At 47.3% G+C, this 27,045-nt stretch overlaps 1 protein-coding gene across 1 annotated transcript in view; it reads left to right on the forward strand.

Moving 5' to 3' along the window:
- Nucleotides 1–232: 232 nt before the first annotated feature.
- LOC119448625 (protein 5NUC) overlaps nucleotides 233–27,045 on the forward strand; it is a 31,991-nt gene continuing 5,178 nt past the window's right edge. The window contains exons 1-7 of the mRNA XM_037711857.2: nucleotides 233–556; nucleotides 2,355–2,552; nucleotides 5,328–5,453; nucleotides 8,665–8,893; nucleotides 12,662–13,063; nucleotides 18,591–18,670; nucleotides 21,667–21,850. Of these exons, the coding sequence (XP_037567785.1) occupies nucleotides 233–556; nucleotides 2,355–2,552; nucleotides 5,328–5,453; nucleotides 8,665–8,893; nucleotides 12,662–13,063; nucleotides 18,591–18,670; nucleotides 21,667–21,850 (1,543 nt within the window). The remainder of the gene's footprint in view (nucleotides 557–2,354; nucleotides 2,553–5,327; nucleotides 5,454–8,664; nucleotides 8,894–12,661; nucleotides 13,064–18,590; nucleotides 18,671–21,666; nucleotides 21,851–27,045) is intronic.

The following is a 27,045-nucleotide window of genomic DNA, read 5'->3' on the forward strand; positions in this document are numbered from 1 at the left end:
TTTATGCCGTTTGTGGATTCATACAATCAACTAAACAAATAAGCTTTAGGATTTTTTTCTGTTCTTTCCCTTTTTTGTTTTAATCGAATAGGTAATACTTCAAGACATTAAGTACAAGTTCAGGCACACAATTCTTGGCCAATCCCTCACTGTGGGTACGAGCCATAGTATCAGGCCACCACCACCACCATCATCATCATCAAAATAAGAAAGAAGAAAGAAGAACGCAGCCATGGCGGTTAGGCAGGCTAGCTGTAGGGCCTCGGTTATCTGCTGCAGTGGTGATTCAGCGTCTGCCACGGCATTTGTTTTCCTGGCGATCCTGGCACCCCATTTGGTGTGCTCCCACTCGCAGCTGCAACGCAAGAAAGCGCATTTTCGGCTAGCCGCGACTACGGCACAAGACGGAGCAGTGCCCGGCGTGGTGATGCCCCAAGGTGATCCAGCGGCTCTCCCAAACACCCAGAAAAGACACGCAGAGGACGAAGGAAGCTGCTCACCCTCCAAAAAAGCGCTGGGCGATTGTTACATGGAAAAGGCTGCAATTCGCGCACAGGTAAGGTGTGCTGTAATCCTCCACCGCGTGAGAGAAACCAGTTTAGAACCTTCCATTCTTAAAAAAAAATGGCGGAGCTTTCTTTTGCAGAGTATTGGTGACGGTAATGCCATTAGCCATCTTTCTTATCATGGGGGTCTAATTGGTGATTGATATGTTTTATGCGTTATGATTATTATTATCATCTCTTTTCTTAGCGGCTTTGGTTGTTAGGCCCCCGCTATTGCCCCAAGCGATTGGCGTGGGTCGGGATGTGGCGCTATCACTTTAATATATTTAGGGCTACATACAGTTTGTGTGACCTTGACATTTCTATTCTGGGGGATTGACCAAGAATGGGCGTATACCAACATGACATGCCCAGTGACCCAAGTTGCCGGCTCGGCAAGATGGTGGCCCAAGATTAGTGGCCACAGCCATAGTAGCCGCTCTGTAGCCGGTTTTATGGAGTAGTCCAAAGTGTTTGCTTTCGAGTCTGAACGAGGCAACGCTTCCGAATGCAGGCGAACCTAAAAACCGAACAAAGCACTGGAGATGTTATTGCCTTGTTCGCGTTTAAACGTATGCTGAGAGTAGATATACAATGTTTCCCATGCAGCCAACGTTAGCCAAGCTCTTAAAAATAAAATATAAAATATTCGACGACGCAACCAATTGTATTCATTCAGCAGTGACGTGCCGCACCAGGAAGACTTCTTTTTCATAATTGACCTACGAATAATTAGATGAAATAAATAACAAACTTATTAATTATTGAACTTAGTGTGCGAATTTTGATAGAAAAGTAACAAATGTGTTTTAAAACACCCGATTCAGTTGTTTTCAGTGTGATTTGTCTCGCGTAATTATTTTTTCCTCCTTAAGATACACTAGTGAGCAAAAGTATACGGACCAGGGATTGCGCGATAAAGGCCATTTTTTCAGCTACCTGGGAATGCAACTTGAAATTGAGGAATGCAATTCAAACTTGGCATCGTGAACTTTTCAAAAAGCTCATGCGTGTCAATTGCAAAGAAAGTCAGTTTTTTCGGTGACCCTGTGCTCCGTATACTTTTTCTCACGGGTGGGCATCCGCAATAGCGATAAAAACGCGCGCTAAACGCCGCGCACGGCGAGCGGAGCTGTCGATGCATTGGTTCCGCGTGAAGCGCGAAGCCAATGATCGCAATTCAGCTCGCACTTCGCGGTAACCAACGCCCATACCGATACCTCGCCACTTTCACGTGGCCGTCGAGCCAGGCACTGAGCAGTGTTCATTCTTCCGAGTAACGCCTGGGACCGCTGGTGTCGCGGCGCGCGGACGCGTAACCACGCGGCCTTTTTTTATATTTTGCGCGTTTTCTTTTTAATGCGGAAAAATTATTACGTGAGACATAGCACACTGAAAAGAACTGAATCCGGTGTTCTGAAACACATTTACTTTTCAATCAAAATTCGCGCCTCAATCCAATAATTGAAAAGTTCGTTAAATAATATAAATAATTATCGAAAGTTCAATTATGAAAATAGAACCTATGGGTGAGGTACGTCACTGCTGACAGAATACCATTGGTTGAGTCATCGTGTATAATATATATTATTTTTCAGAGCTTGGCTAACGTTAGGTGGGCCACCCTGTATAGGGAAAAGAGGTTGAATTACTGAAACGCATTCTGAAATGTTTAATACGGATAGCTAGAGCGGCTTGGCATGGCGGCAATGCGGTTCACAATAGTAAATACGCAGCTCGTTCCTGGCACTTCTGTTACGCTGTCTTTTTTTCCAACTGCCGCACCTGGAGTCCTTGCCTCCGCTGCAGGAAGCCAATCTCCCCACAACCGTCCGGGTGCAGCCACCGGTTGCTCCCGGCCCATCGGATACCGGGACGCTGAGCGTGGTCCACTCGGGAGAGCTGCTGAGCCACTTCCTAGAAGTCGATAAGGACGACGAAGATTGCTCGAGTTCTAAAAAGACATTGGGAGACTGCTTCGGAGGGGCCGCCCGAATCAGTTACCAGGTTATCTTCCACACCCTCGCTTATCGAGCACCGTTAACACCGCAAAGCTGAGCAAACTGATTCCGTTAAAATCTTCGCACACTTGCAATATGCGTGAGAATTTGGCACGCATAGCAAACATGCTTCTCAAATGTGAAATATGCATTGCGGAACATGCCCTAGGCTTGATTGCACGTGACTTTTTACACGTGTAGTTATACGCGTGCGTACTGACCTAGCACGCCTGCAAAGCGTCATCACAGTTGCGATGTCCCCGTTGATTTCTACGCTGCGCTTGTAGACAGCCGAGTTGTTCGCTCATCAGCCAAAGAGAGCATCGGCGGAAAGCCCGCTTTTCTGCAAAATTGCCATTCGTCTGTAGGTGTCATAGCTTCGAATTTTAAGTCGTGCTCGTAAACCACCGACCGAAGGTATCTCTTATCTATTATACAAATACAACAGTTTTCAGTTGTAAAGCCACTTTTAGAACCTAATAACAAGGCGGGGATGGAGACTTATGCCTCCATGGCCTTCCTTGGCCAGTGAATGGCCAGGGCTGAAGATATTAAGTATGAATTTAAGATGGCAGCTAGTCGGTGCCCGTACAACTGAAGCTTAAAATGGCAATTGTAAGAGAGATATATATGTGCTGCCTGAAAGATATATTATATAGGATTTGCGTTTTTGTGAGCTCTTCCACTTCACATATCTTTAATTGTTTTTCGTGTTTCCACGCTATATCACGCACACGGGGATCGCATGTGAATATACTTACCTAGTATAACAGGCTAGGCATATTGTCTTCGGCTTTATTTGTAGTAAAGTGGGAAAAAATTATAAATCTAATTCCTTGTCATTTCCTTCTTTCATTCGCGGTGTATCTTGACAAGGCTTATTTCAGTGTGCACAGACAACCAACTCTCGTCCATTTTTGCAACACGTGAAGCTCTTTCTTGAAGGTGTTTGCCGGCTTCACGCAACTTGATTGCGAGATCGCAACACCTATTTTATTAGCCAAGGCGTACGCGAAAAGTTAGCTGCATTTCCATGTTTGTGCTATAGGTGACTGAATGTTTGACCAGAAATCCCAAAATATGTAAAATATCGCGTGCATGAGCTATGACAGTTTTCATATTTCATAGAATTTTTTTCGCCAGAATGATAATTTACACTTGTGGGTACCTCGCTAGAAACGGCTGATATTCAAATATTTTATGGTTCTTTGCCACTCCGTAACTGCACGTCTTGACACTTGCGCCCCACAGATGACGTCAAATGCGAAAGTGCCCAACTCAATCTTCTGGGGACTAGTAATGCCAGTTGTAAGCAACATATACGAGTCAAGAAGTGTATTAGCAATCATAGTGATAATTTTAGAGCGCGGCTTTTAGGCGAGCGTCAACGTTTTCCCTCGTAACCGAGCGAATGATCACAGCGAAGGATGAAAGCGAACATGAATCGCAGCGGGAGATGAAAGACGGCGATGGCGAAGAGAGCGCGAGGTGGACAGCGGAGGAGGCGGGTATGGAGAAAGCCTGAGAAGAAAAGCGTAGTGCTGCGCACGACGGGCTTTGTGGCGACGATGGCTACCAGATGGCGCAAGAGTAGCGCGTGTCGTCTGTATGGAAACCAATGGCTGCATGAGCGGAGGTTGGTCTGCAGCAGCTGCTGTGAATCGCGCCCACGCGTCACCCACGCGCTGCCTCTCGCGATATCCCGATTAACAAGGCAGTCGCGCCACACTTCGCTCCGTTTGCAACGCATCGCAAAGAGACAGATTGTCCGCGCCAGCAAATATATCGTGAAATAAAAACACGTATGCAGCTGCGCTTAAATTTCGCATTAGGGTGTATCGCAATCCTTGGTGAACTTCTTATGGGGGGCATCATCATATTGAGGCGACATCGGAAAGCGCCATATTCACCAGCGCCACGTATAGTTCAGGTTCATTGTGAATATCGGGGTAACTTAATTAGGTTTTGTACATTTTCTGATATTGAGCAGCACTACAATAGAATCATGATGTTATTCTTCGGTAACAACGAAATGTCTATTTCTAACGGCCTGCATTGTTGAAATACACAAAGTACCCATGCTCCACCTAACCCATGCGCTTCGGCGAGCGGTAGGTGTCGGTTCTTTTATTTTTAACAAGCTCCCGATATGTAATTACACAGCGAATAGTTGGCAATGTCACAATTGCGTGTGCGTGTGTGTGTGTGTGCATGGGCAAACGTTTCACACTTGTAGCGATCAAGGCCCGACTACCAGTAATCCACCTGTATTTTCTACTAACGTTCGTTGTGTTCCTGAACGTGTGCCCGGGGAGATGGCGCCACCATTGGCGAAGTGCGGAATCCTCCTGTCATTCATATTGAACTTCCGTTCGAACATAATTGCATGTCTACACTTGCAGCTATATACATATGAAGTAAGTACTTTGAGAGACGAACACAGTGGTGTGAATTACAGAGCAAACTGAGGTATACACCATATTATTGTTGACATTAAGAGTAAGAAATGGAACTGGGCAGGCCATGTAATGCACAGGGCAGATAAACGGTGCTCTTTTATAGTTACATAATGGGTGTCAAGGGAAGAAAAGCGCATTCGAGTATGGCAGAGAACTAAGTGCTCTGATAAGGTTAGGAGATTCACAGGCATAAGACAGGATGAGCTCGCACAAGACAGGTGTAATTGGAGATTGTTAGGAGTGGCTTTCGTCCTGTAGAGGACATAAAAATGGGCTGATGATGATGAGAACAGTCTAGCTTAATGTTACCTCCTTATTTACAGATCTTAGTCAACAAACCAGGGATATCGCTTTTCACTGGCAACATTTACGGTGGCCACGTCTGGTTCCGAATAGCGGGGATAGAGATGGTTGTCGACATGCTCAATGCGATGGCCTTCGATGTGCTGGTGAGTACTCACAGCTGGTGTAATGAAACACTTTTGAGTGCTATTGTCGACGGCACGCCCAACAGAGGAAGGAAAAATTGGATCAGTGTGGATTCTTGGAGCACGGCCGCTACCTAAGAAAAAAGGTGCGGCCTGCTGCGTGGCGCCGAAACAGCGTCTCGGGCCTAATTCTCCTCGGGCCCGCTTTGGCGCCACTACTCTGGTACAGCTAGGGAGCCTACATGCAAGCGCTGTTTTAAAACAACGCTTGCGTGTAGGTGCGCTCCTTAGGTACAGCCGTTCACAGAGAAGCGCTTCCACAGACGCGTTGGTACGCGCGACAGTGACTCTGATGAGGCCGTAAATATAGCGTTTTATATTTGCACATTACCGGTAGAATATTGAAGTCGTTATTAGAAGTTCTGATTACCCTACATATGTGAAAAGTCTGCCCTAGGAGTGCCAATCTTTTGTAGAGTAGGTCTGAATGCTCCCCATGAAGGCTGCCCACTCGACTCACCTGAAATGCAAAGAAGTGCTCTATGACGAATAATCGGGTGTGGATTTACGTGTTTCTTCAAGACGAAGCAGTGAGTCATGCAGGCACTGAGGAGGGTGGCCAAAGGGCCCTGACGCCTTTTATCCTGAAATATAACTTTTCCTCTATCTCTCTGTTCTCTGCAATCTGACGAGTGCGGCAGGTTGGGCAGGTTAGTAAAGATGCATGACTTGAAATCAGTAGCGCGTAAAGAAACGGCGGCAAAATAAAATGCGCAGAAATGACAAATGCTTGTTCTGTGTAGGTTTCTTCCTTCTGCCTCTGTTTTTTTTTTATTTTACGCGCTGCTCATTTTACATCTTGCCCGTGTTTCTGATATTCTTTTTTTGCATGTACTGCAAATAACCGAGAAACACAGTCGGGACCGAAGTCGGAAGCAAAAGCCTAATCTTCGTGTTCTTTTTATATTAATTTTCAGTAAAATGTAATGAACATATCAGCGACCGGTCGCTTCGCTCCCACTTGCTTCCGTTCCCTGACGGCCCTTGGCGAGAAATATTCTTCTGCCACGCTTCCCGACGCTGTAGATCGCAGGGGAATTCGTGGTACTTCACAGTAGCGTCTCTGTCCAGCTCAATGCCCGCACTGCGGTGACCGCCCCACCCTACTGCATATGGTCTGGCTTTGCAAAGACATTCCCGACGTCCTTCCCGTTCCAAACCCCACCCTCACCTCCTGGCAGGAGCGGATGATCGACTCGACGGCGACTGGCCAGTAATGGCTGGTCGACCGTGCCGAGGCGGTGGCTGCTACCTATGGGGCCCCGGACTAAGGGCTCCACCTTCGAGGCACAACTGGTCTCCTCGATATTCTAATAAAGTTTATTCTCTCTCTCTCTCGTCTCAGGTTCGAGTTGCACAGCGGCACACAAGAGCTTCGCGGCATCACACCGCTAGAAAAAAAAAAACCGTCTGCCACACACGCGCACACCAGAGAACCGTACTCAAGCACAGTAGACATAAGGCAAGCTGCTCACACACACGATCACACACAAAAAAAGCACACGAGAATGCGCACGAAAAAGCACACCAACACGCATAAATGCTGAGGCAACCACATTGTAGCACGAACCGGCGTCTGCCTTGCGTACCGCAGCAGTGGCGTCCTCACCAAAAACAGCGGCCGCAACTGTCAACTTAGCCGAGACGCGCTCGCCAATTGACGGCGATGCGACGCAGCAGGCCGCACCTTTTTTGTACTGTAGCGGCCGTGGTTGGAGAATATTTACAATATTTTATGTAGCTTTTCCTGTCTCTCAGATAAAAAAATAAGATGAAAAGTTGGCCAGTTCCTTCTGCGGGATTTAACGACTTGTCCCTCATTCGGCTACAGTTTAGTCAGTCCTTGCAATATCAAATCAATCAGGTTTATTTAGCCTGCGTCAAGTCAGAATAGACGTTTTCTATTCTTGTGCTTGATGATACTGCTATAAAGATTTATGGAACTAGCAGTTGCTCCAGCAAAATGACCTAAGGGAGCTTTCGTTATTTAGAGTGGAGTGGAGAAAATGCATAGAGCAGATATTTCTCGCCGAATTTTCACCATATACCTCCGCCCCGATGACGTCCTGCGATGCTGTTGCATTTCATAGTTTATTTCTATCGCAATAAATATTGAGCGTTAATTACCTCCGAACAGATAGCGGCAAAATTTATGACATCAAAGGGTGCGTGAGGTTTATATTGACTTGCTTTTATGCTTATAATTATATGGCATATCGGTAAAAAAATTCCATGTGAAGCTAGGAAACTCCTTTCCAAATATAGGGCGAAAATGTGCAATTTACGCCCATTGTGTCTGCGGTTGATAGCTGTCAGCCAGAGGACAGTGACAAACGACCAATAAATGCGTCATCTCACGCAGTAGTTACAGTTATGAGCCGCACAGGTGACTATGCTATTCTCATCCAATTTTTAAGTTTGGCAAACACCAATCAGAAAAATGCACACTCTAAGGTGTGTCACCAGCTATGTCATGAGGAAGAACGCTATTTATGAGGCTTGTTGATAGAACAATGGTGATGGCAGGTGTATGCAGTGCCTACCTGTTTGTGTTACAGCGGCTCGTACCGATTGTGAAGGATGGAACAAGAATGTTCTTAGTGAAGCGTAGTAAGTTTGCCTGCGAAACAAATATAAACGAAGCGGACGAACTTGATAACGGAGCCAGGGCATACCGTGTGGCCGGTATGACCGTTGTGCTCCTGCCCACTAGCGTTCCTGAATAGAGATTGTGTGACACACAATCAGAACATAACGTGCGGTAAAACGACCGCTAAATATGCCTAATTAGAGCAGTCGCAAAAATCTAATGCATCCTTGCGTTAATTCATCATATGTGCGACTGCTTAGGAGGTAGAGACATGGTGTAAGATACTATTAGTGTCTTATGCCATACAGGTGTTAGTATCTAACGTCATTAGGATACTCCTTATAGCTTACACCATGGGGAGATTAAAGTTCATCGCATGCCATGGCGAGTCAGACACCATCACGCAGAATGCAAAACACGAAGAGGACATGAGAGGAGATACCTTTATTTCTGAGCCTACAGTCGAAGACGATGAACTTGGTTTGATTACTACAGTTACGCGGAGAAACATTGTTTTCTGAATTCTTATTTTGGCGGCTTTAACAGCTTAAATACTTTCCCCCACACGCACCTCTGTCGCAGACTTTGGGAATTTCGGAATTTGCCATTGGTCCCCGTGGCCTGGTACCCATGTTCCGCCAGCTCGATACGAAGACGAAAATAGTTATCTGCAACGTTGACTTCAGCCGGGACCCGACACTGTCCAAGCTACCGAACAAGCCGACCCGCTCTGTCATACTCACCGTGGACAACCTCAAAGTTGGCATCACAGGCTACGTATCCTCAGCACTGCGCAATCGAGGCCAAGCCCGTGAGTACAGTCGACACGTTGGCCATACGGCAAGCCATTATTCAGCGTGTAGAGGGTCAAGCGAGGCAACGTGGGAGCGGGAGACGAACCAAGAACTGCATGGTGTCGAATAATTTGTTGATACAGTATAGCGGGTAATCTGGGAAGTGCTTACTTCATCGACGTTCGCTGAAACAGGTCCTGCGGGAAACATTAAGGAAGGAGAACCGTGGAAGAAACTATCATTCATTTCGTAAGCTACAGAGCCGGCGTGCTGCATGCTGCTCAAACGCTTGAAATAAGAGACTGAGAATCGAGGTAGCAGCTCATAAAAACAAATAATTGGGCATGCTTGAATTCCACAGCGATTATTACAGTCTTGAATGCGGCAGTTGACCTTTTTGTCGTGGACGATGCATTCTGCTTAGGTTTTCGCCACTCGGAACCCTTAAAAAGCAATTAGCGAAAAAAAAAGAAAAAGAAATGAAAAACACCTCCATTCCACCGTGTGAAAGTGGATGTACAACGAAGGTGTTTCCTACGTTAGATGACGCTAAAGAAGCACGACCACCACAAGCGCCGTATGTCGCGTGCGCACGCTCGTGTGCGGATGTGCAGCATACGACGGTCTCATTCTCCTAGGCCCTCCGCCAAGCGCAAGTGCCTTATTGAACTAATTGACTTGCTCAAAGTGAATTGCGTCAGAAAGTTTGTAAAGCATGACTTATACATAAGCTGCAGACATGATAGCTCCGGATTGTAATTATAATGCACGATAAAACACAATTCTGTTACGCGGAAACTCGACGGCAAAGGCATTTGACAGCTGGTGTTTGAGGTATGGCTGAGTGGCCGCGGCCGCTGCGGCGGTACTGTTTTAAAGCGAAGCTTTCTATGTCTCACGGTTTCGCCCGGGAGTGCCGGAAATGCACTGCAGGAAAGCCAACTTACACAATGGAACTACCTGCGCACACAATAGAACAACGCCTCCTAACTTCAGACGCAGCAGTGACCTGTAAAGTAGCAGTTTTAGGGATGATGGTGGCTTGAAAAGACTGTGAAGTAAGTAACATAGCATGCTATTAGCGTTGTTGATTGTGCACTCACTGTCAAATGTCCAGGTTAGATTTTCAGTTATACATATGAACACATAAGCATGTGTATGAGTTAACCACCCAGGTGGCACGCGCGCTTGCCCCGTAATTGCGGCGCATGCGCAGACAGCCTCATAATTTCCCGCACACTGCGCAAACTATAGGGTTACTGTGTATGCTCCCGTAACGTATATAAAATACTACAGCATACCGTCTCTATCTTATACGCTTATGGCTCCATAAGGGAGCTCCTGGCAAGGTGTATGTCCATCGTAGACACGGTGTCGCTCTGACAAGAGCAGGTTACGTCTAACAGAGCATTGACAATGGGCTTGCGGAAAATTATCGGCTTCACTTGAATACAGCGATCAGCACGATCACGATTCACATTACTTACCATCAGGCTTAGTGTAAACCAACTAGCTCAATTTATCGTTTTATTAAGATTCACATGGCGACGACATGTAACATGTGTATGGCTAGCAGATGGATTATGCAACTGATCACTATACTGACGCGCTCCAAATCAGCTGCGATCGCAGGTGTGTACTTAGCCCTCGGCTAGACGTCATTTGACACTAGTTGCTATAGAAAACGGTGGGAGCAGTCATAATAATAAAATATTCATCATTGCTTGTTCATCGTGTTGAAGCGTTCGTGGGTTCCCGCCGCAACTATTTATCAAAACAGAAAAATTGGAACACAAACATTATCAATGATAACGTGAATTCATGACCAAACTATCACAAATAATAGCCTTTCTGTAATTGAAACATAACCAATGAGATGCATAGCACAGGAGTCGGCTGAAATGGAAATTTCATACCGCGGTAGCTGCGCGTATATGGCTTTCTGCTGCTAAGTGCCAGACTGCGCGTTCTGCACTGGCTTGGTCGGCTGCATGTTGATAAGGTCTGAAAATAAAAAAAAATAAAATCAAAAGAACACAACAAAAAAGAAGAGCAGAGCGCTTGCTTGGGAAAGAGAAACATTCCTTAGTCAATTCTCGAATCACACATTCATATATAGTGCCACACGCACACAACATATTCACACGTATACTTGTTTATCTTTCTCGGGCGACCTCTTTTCACCAGCTAACAAATGTTAAACGTTATCGCTCAGTGCAGAACGCACCTGCATGTATCGGAAGTTTCTTGAAACGTTATCGATGGTTCTATTGGTTGTCTGGGGCGCGATCTTGTACGCGTTCCAAAATGGAACGGAGGCGGTCCGTTCCATCGAGCCGCACACGATTGGTCAATTTGAACCGGGACGATCAAATTAACCAATCGTGTGCTGCTCGATGGAACGGACCGCCACCGTTCCATTTTGGAACGCGTACAAGATCGCACCCCTGATGTCACCGAACCTTGTGTAATATGATTGTATGCGTGACGCGAATTGTGTTGTACTTTCTGGAAGACACATGGGCACCAGCGATTACGCTGGAACCTTCGACGAGTCATGTATAAAAGCCGACGCCCTTGACCCGCAGATCCGGTTTCGACGATTGCCGACTGTGCTCGCCGTTATCTTCGTGCTTCGAGTGCCACTTACGCTTGAGGGCACAAGTTGGCCCAATAAAAGTCAGTTTAGTGATTCACAGTTATACTACCGCGTTCTTCAACGTCACTAGAACGTGACGATACCCTGTCACAGACAGTAACCAATGCCTAAAGTATCTCGGCAATGACAGTGTCTCCGAGGAAAGCTAAAAGCGCCTTCTTTGCCAACAAAGTACTATCATTACTGCCCCAAAGTCCAGGTGGATGATTCAGCTTGAAGGGACTGCCACGTAAACTAATAACATTTCGGAAGGCGTGTGCTGGTCTGGGCTGGTTGGTACACCATTGGGAAGGGAACAAACAGCGCTGGGACGGGACGAAGTGAGTAAACAGACGAGGCTCTAAGCTGGGAAAGCAATGTACGTACAATACACTGGTTCAGCGCAGAAGGCCAGAAGAAACACGGTTTCGGCGCCGCGAAGGGAAGGAAATATTTGTTTGACCCAGGCTGCCAGGTAAGGGTAAGTCACGCCCCAAAACCCATCGCGCCGCCGTGAACCGTCACGTCGTTCGTGCTGCAGCTCACTGCGACTGCGCTAGAATGAAGTTGAGTCACCTCTGTGCACTAGACCTTGCAAAGCCTTTGCACAGATGACGCGCGTCGTCACAGAAGGTTATCATGTTTCTGACAAGTAGTTAATCTCGCAGCTATGCAGAGGCCTCGAGAATTGCAGATGTCCTATGCAGCAATCTCTATTGCAGCAATGCAGAGGTCCTATGCGGAAGACATTACAGAGGTCTCGAGAATTCAAAACGCCTGCAGGTAAATAAAACACGATCCAGCTCATCGCATTCATTATTGACCTCGCTATCTCCAAACTGCGGTTATAATAAAATCAAAAGGTGCATAACATAAAATTAAATTCTGGCGCTTATGCATGCGAAAACAACCATATGTTTATGAGGAATGCCGTACCGGTCAATGCCGTCAAAATGCAGCCACCGCGGCCGGGATCGAAACCATGTCAAAATGTATTTGCTTCCAAGAGTCATAAAAAAGTTCTCAGGACCTCACGGAGAATGCGAGAGGCGCATATAATGAATAAACGCACGAGGCACGTCTTAGACGATAGCGGGATTTTGGTGAGTTGGATGTAGGCACTCAGCCCTATGTTGTTTTCGCACAGTCACCATCACTGTCAGCGAACCAGCGGAAAGCCTCCGGAACGAGTCCAAGAAGCTGCGAGATCTGGGCTGCCACATCGTGCTCGCTATCGGTGGGGGCGACACCACCGAAGACCGCAGTCTGGCTGACAACCTGCCCGATATCACGGCGTTCGTGGTGAAATACCGTGGCCGCTTCGCATACCCTTCTACGGGGGCCAAGAAACACACGCTGGACTTCGACCAGGACCTGGAGTACCCGATAAACTTCACGCGGACGGTTGACGGCAAACAGGCGTACATATTCGCCTCTACAAATCATTACCAACTGCTTAGCAAGTTCTTTATCACTGTGAACACTGACCACTCGAGCGTGCTCAGTGCCAAGGGCGATCCCGTGATGCTAGACATCAACGCTACAGAAGGTACGCTCTTAGCTGTTCCTACGCGCAGTGCTCATAAAGAGAGGCAGAGAGCTGAGAGAGAGAGCGAAAGCGAAAACGATTAGGCGTCTTTTTTCCAAAGCGAGCTTCAAGAGAAAAAAAAAACAAAAGATAGCGAGCGAACACTACGCGCATAAGTTTGTTTAGTAGCGCTGTGTTATCGCTGCTTTAGGTGTTTATAATGGCTGGTAGTTCGAGTCATACATTTATTCTTCACTTGACCCTAATCCCATAAGTGGTAGCTTTTGCTGCTGCAGTGTAATTCTTGCATTTATCGAGAGCACAGAAACTGACGTTTATATAGTAAACTTATCGTTCCTTGACACATTAGAGCAAGGCTACACAACTGAATAATAGCAAGAGCCAGAACAAACTTCCTGGGAGCCACATGGACCACACTTTAATGAGCAACATTACATATTTTGTTTGCTGAAAGTTATAAGATGTTTGGTGAAAGCGCACACGCTGTCGTCTTCAGCACGTCTTGTATGTTGTATCGGTCTTTGACGACTAAAGGCGACGTTTGTTATCAGTCATGAAAGTGAATATCTGCTCACAGACGTACGTACTTCCGAAGAGAGGCGCTAGTTGCATGACGTTGTTAACTATGTGTCCGTATTTGTTCTTATTAAGTTCCTTATAAAACTGAAGGACGGGCCACTGCTGGTGCAATTCTACTAACTCCGGTGCAGGTCGATGAGCTCGAGCTGCACTGTCGAGTCGTACTCTTCCGGCGTGACCCTGAACTGGTCGCGAAACAAGTGGTAGCACTGATACTCGTATTCGAATGATTTGAAGCGCTGTTGGAAGTCTGCCAGAAGGATTTCGACATGTTGCGCGTAGGTGGCGCTTAGTGAACTTCTTTTGCCAACATGAGTCCCCGGCAGGTAGGAAAATTCACCATGTTCCCGCAGGTGACCTGCGACGTGAACAAGCACAGTTTCTCATGGAACGAAAATATGGCGTTCGCCATGTCCGTAATGAAATGCTTCTTTCCCTGCAGGGTTGTGCTGTGCGCATTAAGATGGTCTGTTGTATCCCTGAGGAATATCGAATAACCACTCGTAGTCTTCGAACTCCGGAATGCTTTTCTCTTCGTCGCTTAGGATACTAATGATGTTTCAGCGATGCAAAAAATTCAGAGCGATTCAAGACATTCCTTTTATCGACGTTGGGGACACGAACTATAAAACGGCAAACGTTGACACAGACAAGAGCGTCCCCACTGCTTAACCAACGGACTTCAGCGTAATACGGGACATCCGCGTGCTCACTTTCTAATTCTTGCAAGTAATCTTGAAACCTTGCATGCTTCAACCCGTGATGACATATCAGGTTGACGACTAGCGTCAAAGTCCTCGACACATGCTCAAATTGCATAACCATGGCACGGGTCACTTCGTGGTGCGGCAAACAGTGGTACTTTTGAAATTCCACGCCGCCGCATGACTCGAGCAACGCGACGGCTCCGTTTCTCTCCGAAACCGTACCCGGGGTTCCACCAGCGCGCACACCGGCGAGCTTTTGCCATGGCAGGTGTACTTTCTCCAACGACGTTATTAACTTATTTTCTCATCTCTTCTCCTGTTTTTTGTCCGCGTATTGAACGCAGCTCTGCAAGTTCCCGGATAGCATCAAAGTTTTTATCGAAACATATAATGAAAACAAGTACCTGAGCTGTGTCCTTGATTATTTGTGCACTGGTACAAATTTTGGGAGTAGTGGGCGCACTTGCTGCAGCACACCTGGAGTTGTTTTGTTAAGTAGCCTGCAATATCATGCGGATGTCTACAGAACGTCATTCTTGAGAAGCTCAGATCTTCAAAGGTCAGCTTCGTGTCCGGGCACATTCCTTCGCACAACATGATAAGGCACTCCTTTATGATGTCGCCATCAATGAACGGGTGACCTTAACGTGGGATAAGCTGGAATATTCGGAAGGAAATCCATGTGGCTGCATCAGTTGCATTCTTGAATTTTGTAAAATTACCTTGCTGTGCAAAAAACTTCTGTCTTAAATCCACAACCTTCCTTTCTGTCAGCGTCGGAAAACGCGCCGAATTCACGAGGGTGCTTTGCGTCCTAGTGGCGCCTAACGACGCGCTCCTTCGGTAGGAAAAGGGATTCTCAACACGTCAGAGAAACGCAATTTGACGCATTAAAGAGCAGACGTGCGTTCAGTCCTCGCTGAATTCTCGGCATTCCTTGTCGATTTTTCTTTTCTTTGAACACGTACGCATCCTTGAGGATGGCGATCGTAAACCTACAAGCGCTGCAAGATTGCCCACGCCGGCTGTTGTATAATAAGGAACTCGTCCCTATATAAGAAAATGTCGCAGTTTCGCCCGAAAGTCGAAGCATCAGAATAGTTGAGAGCTATAAGGAGTAAGCATAGTAGTTTTATCGGCTGCATAAACTTGACACATTCGCTTACTAACTGAATTAACCAGCATGATGTCAGCGCACAAAAGCAAACATGAATAGATCACACTCGATGACCGCGGACAACCACTCTAAAACACTGGCGTGGGGAAGCGCGGCCGCCGCAGCGAGCGGAGGTTCGTGCGGTCTATCGCTTCAACGGCAACTGAGCGGCGAATGCACAGCGCATACAAAGGTCAGAACCGTGTGGAGATTGCTTGCAAGAGACGGTGCGCGCGACGACCCGGAGAGCACGTACCGGCGCAAAGTACAAGAACGCATTTGTTGGCAGCGTAGAAGCCGCCCCCCCCCCCCCCTCCCGCCCGCGCTGCCTTCCCGCTTTGCTCCTTTCGCGTAGGAGATTGCGTCGCCAGTTCCCCTTGCGCTCGGTTGCAAGATACGCATTTCGTGTCGCAGCACAGCGTCGCGCCCCTCCCTCCCATGCCCCCACGGCCTTTCGCGCTACGACTGTCGCGTGTGCTCTCCGCCGTGCGTTCGCTCTCTGTGATAGCGCGCGTCCCTCACGCGCCTTCACTCGTACATGCGGCGCGCGGCGACGATTTCATCGCCCTTGGACTTTATACGGAACCTCACGGCGAGGGCGAAGCCGACAGAAGAAATCTGCTTGAAGTGTCCATATAATTGCTATGGCAATAAAATCGAAACCAAAACCGGCACTCTACGTGCCGAAACGTTTACCTTCAATATGAGCAGGCCTCCGGCGACAAGTGTCGTTGCCTGTTGTGTTTCGTTGCCGCCGTTCGCTAATATATTAGGTGCGTTCTAGAGATCACATTTCTTGTCGGCAAACTGACAGCTTCCTTCTGGCGGAACGCGGCCGCGGGCCGCTCAAAGACGTCTGACAGGCCGCATGCGGCCCTTGCACCGTATTTGGTGCATCCCTGCATTAGAGCCTAAATATTTGTTTGACTCAGGCTGCCAGGTAAGGGTAAGTCACGCCCCAAAACCCATCGCGCCGCCATGAACCGTCACGTGGTTCGTGCTGCAGCTCACTGCGACTGCCCTAGAATGAAGTTGAGTCGCCTCTGTGCACTAGACCTTGCAAAGCCTTTGCACATACGACTTTATGGAGTACCGTGGGCATACTCTCGAACTAGGAGCACTGCGTGCACTGCGCGATATTCCACTGCCAGCTAATCCACTGCGTGCACTGCGCGCTAATCAATTTTCCAGTGCCGTTCACAGCACCTGCATCGTTCGGTCCCCACTGTGTCGTAGGTTGTGGCAACAACCAGCGAAAACAAGAAAAAATATCGCCGATAGCGTGTGCGGGAAACACGTTACGACGAAGGCTCAAAGTGGAAGCAGTACGTTTTTGCTGCACCGTTTTCCCACGAACATCGACTTGTGTCGTGAGTAGACATCACTGGTAAATGGGAAATTCTGCGCCAAACAGAAATTCAGGTTTCTGTCCCACCCACCACACGACCGATAGGCCGATCGATGACCGCGACGCTGCATGGCGTCAGCGTGAGCTCATTGCCGGGCCGGGCAGATCGAGCGCATCCCCGCCACCATGCAGCTACCCAAACATCGCCTACAGCTTGAATTCCAGGCATAAAGTAATGTCGGATAGAATAAAATGATACGACAATGGCACATTTTATGAAGAGTTATGCCCACTATCAAACACTTAGCACCAACGTAAAGTTCAGCTTCAGTACACGGCTACCTTAGGCACGCCAGCTCGGCCGTATACTCTAATCGCAGCCGATGGTGCAGCGAATATGGCCGTGTTTTCATCCTTGTAAGAAATTAACGCTAAGAGAGGTTAAAGTGACAAAAAACTGTAATAAAAGATAGCAGCTTGGCCGTTCGTTTTGAAGCACCGTGATCTCCATCTAGGAAGCAAACAGGAAAAATGCATAATAAGGCCATCGACACCGAGCGATCAGCGACGGTCAGACTGCCAACGACGCCAAAATGTAGCCTTAGGGACCACTCCTCTGCATCTGATTGGGCACGTCACCGTCCGGCTGCCGAAAAAAATCAGTCTCGGACACATTTTCTGTGGCTGCGATAATTGTCCGTTCCCGAGCAAAACCACTGGCGCACCTTACAACGCACCTCATCGTTCATCGACGCACCTTACAAACACTTCCGTTCAGAGTGAAACTTACGGACATATATGTATGTCATTGCCGGCTGCACGATCGCAGCCTATGTTCACGATTAAATGAAGTATGCAGGATGTATTCTACGCAATACTGGCGAGCAAAGCGCGCCAGTATTCGTGTGCGGGCAACCATGTCAATCGTATACCCATGCGACAATGTGTGGGGCCTGCTGGCTCCTGGCTGCACGTGGCTGTTGGTTGAAGCTGTTGCAGCAACATCCTAAAAGCGATGTAGGTTTACAAATACAAACCGCGTCTGCAACTTTCTGTTAAGGTTTGAGCACAACGAGATCACAGTTTCAATCGTCACAACTCCTCACACACTTTGCCCAATGGTACTAACGAGGCAATTAACAGCTCAATGTGGCGTGGCATTGATGTTTGCAGTGAGAACCTCTGCACCACGCTAATGCGTAGCCAATGAAAGCACACGACAGGGCACAGGTACCTTATATAAAATAGTATATATGGAAGAGCTCAACCTGTTACAGCGGAGATGGGCCGCTGAAGTCAAATGAAGGCAGATCACTAATATTCCCACCATGGTCAGCAGTTCGAGGCTCCCTTTGAAACTACAGACACGCGATGTTCCCAATAATGGACGCGTCTTTTGGTTCAAGCACCGGGGATGGTTTAGTACTTCTGCTAGTAGCAATAAAGCACAGGGCAGAGTGGTTGCCTTCATGAAGGTCCAGTTGTATATCGCTCGCCTCAAGGAGGCGGTTGACGAAAAAAAAAAACCCAAGTGCGTGTGACCACGCGGCAGAGCGTATAAACAAACCCGTCGAACAAAACTTAAGTTCGCGCTTATTGTGTCGGCCATTTCACATACCTTGTCGAGCGTTGTGTGCAATACCCATTACACCCTTGCTCCTACCCATCTTTTCTAGCTCAAGGATAATGCATTAACATGTACCTTTTAATGGCCACATGTTTCTTTTTTTTTCATAGACCAAAAGACCCGAGACCTAATGAACCACTACATAAGCATTGTCGGCCCGAAAGCCACTGAGGTCGTCGGGACCACAAAGGTTAGTAATATACGTAACTACCTACGTGGTTAATGATTCCTCGAAGCCGCGTAAGAGCGGAATGCATTTCTTAATGGCAACATGGGCACTCTAACGTAAATCTATTCTAATCTGCTTCTATTCTGTTTTTGTCATCAGCCCTCCCTTATTGATAAAAAAAATCGGGCAACACCCACTTCGTCTGTCGTTGACGCGACGTCTCATAACCGCGGTAATACGCACGTCAAGGTGACGTGTAGGCACTAAAGACGAGGGGCCAGATTCACAAAGCTTTTCTTTCGTAAGTGCTCTTTGCCATTGGCCAGCCGCCTTAGATAATAATAGGTCTTGCATACGGATTGGCTGCCATTCTTTCATACGCTACAGTGTTTCGTAAGAAAAAACATTTTAGCCAATCCGGATGCCAGTCATATCATTAGCGAAGGCGGTCAGCCAATGGCAAAGCGAACTTACAAAAGAAAAGCTTTGTGAATCTGGCGTCGCAAATGGAAACATTTGAAAAAGTGCAGACAATGCCATTAGAATAGGACAATGTGAAGTGCGCGAGTGGCGATGCATGCTGAGGTATGCCGATATTTTATTATCATATGTAACACTGTAATGCCAAAACTGTTATGCGTTTATGCGTTGCCATGAAAAGCAATGACCTTGTATATATATATATATATATAAGGTCATTGCTTATATATATATATATATATATATATATATATATATATATATATATGATAATATCTATAATATATAATATATCTTATAATCTAATCTTGTAATATTTGACCAATACCTTCAAATTATAACTGCCTTTTCTCTAACGAATATATTTTACCTATGTCTTCAGTACCAGGGAAAAACTGCATGTAGCACGCGTGCCGTGTTGGTGATGGTTAAACTGTGGTGTTTGTTAATTATTTCAATGTGATGTTCATTTTATCTTCGCACCAAAATAACCAATGAGTGTTGGTACTAAGGACATATACATGTGGCACTTAGTTCAAGATCTGTGCAACCCACTGCTCCGAATTCTTGCAAAACTCTCGAGGGTCCCCGGTGTAATGCCTGTCGTCATGGAAAGAGGGCTATAAACACTGGTGAAAGTATTCACAATGGATTGGGGCGCGATGTTGCGGCGAATGTTCTCACGCTTCATTTGTACTGTTGTTTGCTCTTTGTAGGCGATGTGATGCGAGTTGGCGCAGTGGACGACTTGAATGCAAGACGTTATTAAAACGCTCGTGTACTTATATTTAGGCGCATGCTGGGAAACCAATGTGGTCAAAATTATTCACAAGTCCCTCAACAGGGCATGACTCAGAATTAGATCTTTGTTTTGGGCACGTAACAAAGCCAGATTTTAGCCAATTCCTGTTATTACCTGGTGCTGTGGGATTTCTGCAGCGAAGCACCGCCTCCACCGCATCGCGAAAGCATGCCCCCGCGTGTTTATTGTTAGAAGGCCAGCCGAGGAGCTCCTGTGAACACGAATCACCCTGAAGCAAGGTGGGCCCGCATACGCGTCAAGACCTCTCTGTTGGTACATATGCAGAAACAATGTGTTGTGGCGTGTGCGGTGCACGCTACGCCTATATTTTTATGTGTCGTGTAAACTTGTAAACATTCGCTTACTGACTAAATTAACAAGCATAGTGTCACGCGTGCACGGAGAAACATGAATACATCTCACTCGATGACCACGGACACTCACGGCGAAAACCCTGACGTGAGGAAGAGCGGCAGCAGCTGCGCGCAAATTGTCCTATGTGCTGCCTCTCGCTTCAACGCGAACTACGCGGTGAGATCACAGTGCACACTAAGCTATCAGCCATCGGCATGCCTTTACTACCCACCGCAGACCACTTTCGAGTTAGGGCCCGCGCGGCCACGCTCGAGTAGAATTTCGTCAGGGAAACGGACCCCGGCCGAAACGCTGGAAAAATAAAATGTTTTCGTTTCGTGCGTCCTATTACACAAACACTTCAGATCACTGCAATCAGTTTACGTTGAAGGAGGAGGACAACGCCTGCCGGCTTGGACACGTCTGTGTACAGAAAGCCTATGGACACAGGCACATACCTCAGCTTCGACTCGCAACACCCCAAGAACCATAAGCGCTCCGTCGCAGCGTCTTCAATCAGGCATTTTGACTGTGCTGAGGAGAACATTCTTGGAAAAAAAAAGAATTGCGGAAAATAAGGAACAATCTCGCAGGACACCGTTAGCCCCGTCAACTTCTGCGGAAACAAGTACGCCGATCAGCCTTGGGCGTCTAAAGACAAGACACCGGAAAAATAAAAAAAGCAAAACATGTGCCCATCTCATACGCGCCTGGAACAAGCGAAATGCTGGCATGAATATTTAAAGATTACAGCGTTGAAACTGCGCATGTGCCTTCAAATAAATTGAGGGGCGGTCGTGTTCACGCACAAATATGATTAGGAACGGGCATGTTTCCCGGAAATTGTTTGCAAGATGGAGTGCGGAGACTGTGAGGCATCATACATCGTTGAATTCGTAAAATCTATACAACGTTTCAGACAACACCAGAAGGACGTGGCCAAGGGGCACATAGTTTCTAACGCATTGGCTGAACGCGTTGCTAACACGGGCAACTGGAAATCTGCGCAAATCAGCGCCAACCAAAAATCGCTATCATCCTGCCTTTTACTAGAGTTCATCTACATACAATCTACTGATAATACACTAAACCGGGCACGTAACATATGCCGAAGTTTACGCAAGAATCATGCCCAATCGTGTCACTACTTAATGAACGACATTCTGTACTTCACTCTATTGTCAACAAGAGACCTGTAGGGATACCGAATTTTTTTAAATATTTTGTTTCTGCTTTTGGCGAGTGCTTATTCTTATGACAAAAGATTTATTTTGTAGCAGATTGGGTGGAGGTTGTTGTACAGCAGTTAACTCGGGTGTGTGTAGATTTGGCGTGAACAACCATTTGTATGACCTTATACAACCGCGGATTTTCCTTACAGGTATACATTGATAATAGCAGGGAAAGCTGCCAGTGGCGCGAGTGCAACGGTGGGAACCTGCTCGCAGACGCGGCGTTTGACTACTTTTCCGAGGTGGCCGTCGCCGGCGCCTGGAGCCAAATTAATGCCGTGGTCGTCAATGCGGGCGCCTTGAGCAGCAGCTTCGATGAGCGAACCAAAAGTGGTGCGTAGAGGCAGTTTGGTTTCAAGTGGAAGGCAATTCAGCCTTAAAAACGTTGGTAGACTCAATCGTTATGCGTTCTCTTGCTCTGTGTAAAAATATTGGCGCGCTAATGCAAAAGTGCCTCTCTGAGACATTCTTCTGCCGGTAGCGAATTGTAGCCAGGCGACGTGTTGACATACTTTATTTTGTAGGAGCGAGCTCCTGAAATAGCTGTAAGGAGGGGCTCCCATGCTCTTCACCTCGGTAATTTTGCACTGCAGGTAAACTAAGAGATACAATCAGATAATAAAAATAACAGGCTACAAAACGTCACGGAAAACATGTGACTAGTTCATATCTGGAATATACCCAAGCGGTTTGACAGCCAGCGGTTGGCAAAATAAACCGGATATGCTCGGACGCATTCACAAAATACATTGGTTTAGTACTAACAAAGATCCCTGATTCTCGCCTTAATAAGTTATTCAGGCTTACCAGGACTCTGACTCAATAAAATCAGGCGCATACTTGATCACTCGAACTCGGACTGCAGGGAAATGAGACCAGCACAGGCCAACTTGGTCTGGCTCACTCAGGCAGGCTTAGGCATACTCACGGTAGCGCGGACTCATGCTCAGTCCCACTCATTGTTCTATGGCCTCGGACTGACTCGCGGTCTCGCACACACTCGTGGAACTCTGAGTTTATACTCATACTCACGGAATCTGACCGAATTGACAAGAGACCTGTAGGGATACCGAAGTTTTTAAAATATTTTTTTGTGCTTTTGGCGAGTGCTTATTCTTATCACAAAAGATTTATAACCGCAAGAGTTATAACAGCTGTTAGACTCACAGCTGCATCACTCGACCGTTCTCAAAATCGAGATCTCGCTGTAAGTGTTCATAGATTCAAAGTCAGATCTATACGTAACAGAGTCAGAAATGGAAGTCCGGCTTAGTGAACTCAGTCGTGAGCCTTCTCTCGATTCACGCGCAAGCACACCAATTAATACTGAGTCACTCGATGTTAGTCCGAGGGGGCGTGAGTCTGCGTGAGTCGAAGTGACTTAGCGTGGACGTGATCCTGAGTCTCAGTGAATGTCAGTGAATCAGATTTGATATGGGACAAGTGAGTTCCTTGGCTTCCGGTCCGTCTTAATCGTAAGCCATTCTGTGTTTTTTAGAGTGCGAAACTAGATGCGAGCATCACTGCACCACAGGATCTCAAATAAATTGAACTGTGTCTGAGAGCGGTTCCCTTTAGAACCAGTAAGCCTGAGTGGATATTTGGCGAACTATGCACTTACGTGCATAAAATGAAATTTTAGAACAGTTGGGTGTCTGGACATACAGCAAATCGTGCAAACCTCCATATTGAAAATGAGGATCTTAGCAGAGTTCTATAGCGTGTACGCTAGCTACCATGCATTGCTGGGGGCCGTTGGCATTGAAGCACGCGCGTTTACGCGATTACACGACTAAGTATTTGTGCGCTTAAGAGAACAATCTTCGCATAACCGAATAACATACACACGCAGAGACACAAACACAGACACCCACATTAGTAAGAAATAAAGGGGCTAAACAATCTTGCAGAGGAAGGCAGAACGTCGCAATGAACGCCATTCAATATGATGATTTCATGATTCGGGAAAGGCATGCTTTGCAGGAAAATGTTTCCTAATTAGTTCAGCGATACTGACCTTCCCTCGGCCCCCTTTATTTTGGTTCAAGTATCATGGCCCATAAGAGGTGTTCACATATTTATATAAACTGGTCTCCTTGCGAAATATCAGGAAAACATTGCGAGCAATTTCATGCATGTTCTAGGCATTCGTCTTTCCATTCAGCTTTGCAGTTGTGACATGGTGCCGCGACATAAGCTATCCTGGCCACTTGTGCAATTGTTTGCGCGTATTGGCACTCCTCTATGGCTCATTCTCATTAGGCAGCTGGTGCGATTACACCCTTGTTGCTGCCTGTAACGTTCCTCTTGGAACAACAATACCACATGCACTATTTTATTCAAATTTAGCGATAAAACCACCTGGATTAGGAAACTTACCTAGGTCTTTTGTTTTTGAGGGTCCCTTCAACTTGTCTTAATTTCAGTAGGTATCTTTAGCATGCACACAGGGCCCGTTTATTTGAATTTCGAAGGTAATAATTTTTTTTTCAGAAGTGGAGAGGAAATTCGGAGAGTGCGATACCTCCCATGACTTCACTGATGCTAGTTGCGTACTAATTCCTTAAGTTGTAAACATCGCTTTTAGCACGTGTGATTTATGACAGAATGAAAGAACGAGTCGTCCAGGGGGACGATTAGTTGAGTTAGACAGGTTTCGTGAGGTGCCTTACCACAATACGTTGTTTTCTCGCCTGGCAAAAGAAATAGCACTCTGTGATATGTTCTTCGCAACTAAGTACATATTTCATGCTTTATATGCACTTAGTTCATCATCCACTATAACCATCATCCACTATAACAATCATCCACTGTAAGCAAATCTTGCTTAGGCGGTGAGAAAACTGCACACGAAATCGAAATTAGGCGAGAGCTCAAAAATGGGTTGCAGGCAAGCGCCAGTTAGTCGCATTTCCTTATTTGGCGTTTGTAAGGTAATATGTCCAACAAAAATTGGGAGGACGCTTAAGCTTCGCTTTAAGAGTGGAATGCGATAGCGTTGAAAGATCCCTAAGTGCTACTCATGGTTCCCGTCGAATGCAGCTTATGCAACCGTATTGGTTACTGGCAAACACTGGCGGCGAACGCTATGCATGTAGGTGAGCTTTCTGGTGAAAAGGCGGCCTCTTGCGTGGGCCGATCCCGGAGATTGTGCACAACCGCGCCAAAAAATTACATCACTTTCAGGTTTCCGCATTTGTTTCACACTTTTAATATTTCAGTTTGAGAAGATTTAGCATAAAAGACATGCGCAGTGGGTGTTTTGTTTCATGACATTTGTTAGTGGATTGTCATTCTCAAAATGTCTATGGATAGCTTTGCCAAGAATACAAGACAAGGTATGATCAACATTAATGATAGCATGGTGGGGCATACCTAAACGTGGTTTGGGATGATTTTCTCGGCCGCGGATGCCAATGCCAACACCGACGCCGGCACCGGATTTTCTGCGACACGGGACCCTAAACGCTATCGCGTCAAGATAAATATACCTGGTAGCGAAGCTTCTATAGAAGCCCATACGTTCAAAACATGGCGGTTCATTGGCTGTTCATGGGGCTTGGCGCCATCTGTGTGAGGAGGGAACACTTCCAACGGGGAAAAAATAATTTGACGTCATATCCGTAAAAAACACAAGTGACGTCATTTTGTTCTCAAAGGCGCGAAATTTGTTTTCGGAGGCCTGCCATTGTAGCTGTATATTCAAATGCCCCGCCATTCGACTTGATGGTCGTTTCGAGATTTCAGTGCGGAAAGCGATGCAGGAAAAGATCAGCCATAGGGTTGTCGAAATCGCATCGCTGCACAGAAGATACTTTCCTTGGAGGCCGACGAGCGCTTTGAGCTAAGAGTGCTCGTCCTTTCGTCGGACGCCAAGCCCATCGATCAGCGCTGTCCCACGAAAACAAATAAAGTAAACAATTATCTGGTGGTCGCAACTCAGTACTCTTGACTGAACAGGTTAAGAAACAATGAAACTGTTCGCGTCACCAAATTCAGACAAACGTCGACGATCAAAGCAACACGAGGGTGGGGGCGTATTGTAACAGTGAACTTTACGAGCGCGCGTTTCTGCCCCCTTCAAGAGTTAGATTGCATTGCAAGTGATAGCGGCGTCAACGCCCGCCGCTATCGGTAGGCGCTCTAACGGTGGGCGCCGAAAAGTATTTATTGATAATGATCAAGTAAAATAGAGTTGTTCTTTTGTCGCCATGCGTATATAAAATTGATTAGGAATTTTATTTTCGTTGAATGAATTTAACTGTGTCTCGCTTTAATTAAAAACCCTTTTTTCTTTGCCAATCTTTGTTCCTTCCAAACATAGTCGCGCTTCAATCGCTGCTCCCATAACCACCCTTGCTGATGTCCGGGACAATTCGTTCTGAACCGCTTTTCACCCGAAGCTTCGCGACCTATGTGGATCGACCTTGATCGCGTTAAAGGTATGCCATTGTTACAGTTTGAGGAAAAGCGCCTCGGTCCCGCGGTCCGGGGCCACAGCTCCAGTCTCGGCCGGCCGCGCCCAAGGGCGCCCAGCCGCAGGTCGTGCATCCTTCGCACCACTGCTCGCGCGTCCATCCTCTTCTTTGTCCATGGTTGCCTCCTATCCACTATTCACGTCAGCGTTCCCACACTGCCCCTCCCTCTGCGAGGGCGTTGACGGCACTGGCTGGCAACACGGCATTCGAACCCGGCGGCACGGACGACGCGAGATGCCGAGTCGCCATGGCGACTCGGCATCTGCCACGATGACAACAAAAGAAACGCAACAACGAAAGACACACACACACCGCTCCTCCGCGTTGCAAAATCACTCGCTCACTCCGCCATGTCGTCACAGCGAGCGCACCGCAAGGCACAAAACGAGAAGAAGCGACGAGTTGGCGGCGGCTGGTGTAGTTAATCGTCGGCACAACGGGTGCAAGTATTCACTAGCGCCATTCTTTCCTCCATGGCCAGCGGTTTTACCCGCAGCTGCGCTGCGAGGGCGTTGACGGCACTGGCCCACGGTGGCTGGCAGCGACGGCATGACTCTCCCACCGGCGGGAGAACCATGGAGACTGATCCAATGTCCGAGGCACCGAGGTCTTCCAGGAACCCGCAGGCCCTAAACCTGACTGGCTTCCATGACGGACTCCTCGCAAAGATTGAGCAGAACCATGTGGTGCAGCCTCGGAGTTGAGGTCTTGCAGGAACCAAAGGCCCTAAACCATCTTGAGGTCTTGCAGGAACCGAAAGGCCCTAAACCGTCCCCAGGCGCACACCTGGTCTGGTTTTCTTCTCCGACCTTGTTCTGGACGCAGCAGGTCGCCGCACGCAGCAGGTCGCCGGAGGGAGCCGCTGCCCACTCAAGGCCTTGCCGCCAGAGACCACACCGCACCGCAGCAGAGAACTAAAGAACCACGCACCGAGGGACGGAGCCGCTCTTGAGGTGGTGTTGGCGCGATTGCGCGCATGATGTCACCTGCGCTGGCGATGCCCTTCTCGAACAGCGGCGCCGGGGGCTTCAGCAGCGTGTAGAAGAACAC

This window comes from Dermacentor silvarum, chromosome 4 (genome assembly GCF_013339745.2).
Source record: "Dermacentor silvarum isolate Dsil-2018 chromosome 4, BIME_Dsil_1.4, whole genome shotgun sequence".
NCBI lineage: Eukaryota > Metazoa > Arthropoda > Arachnida > Ixodida > Ixodidae > Dermacentor > Dermacentor silvarum.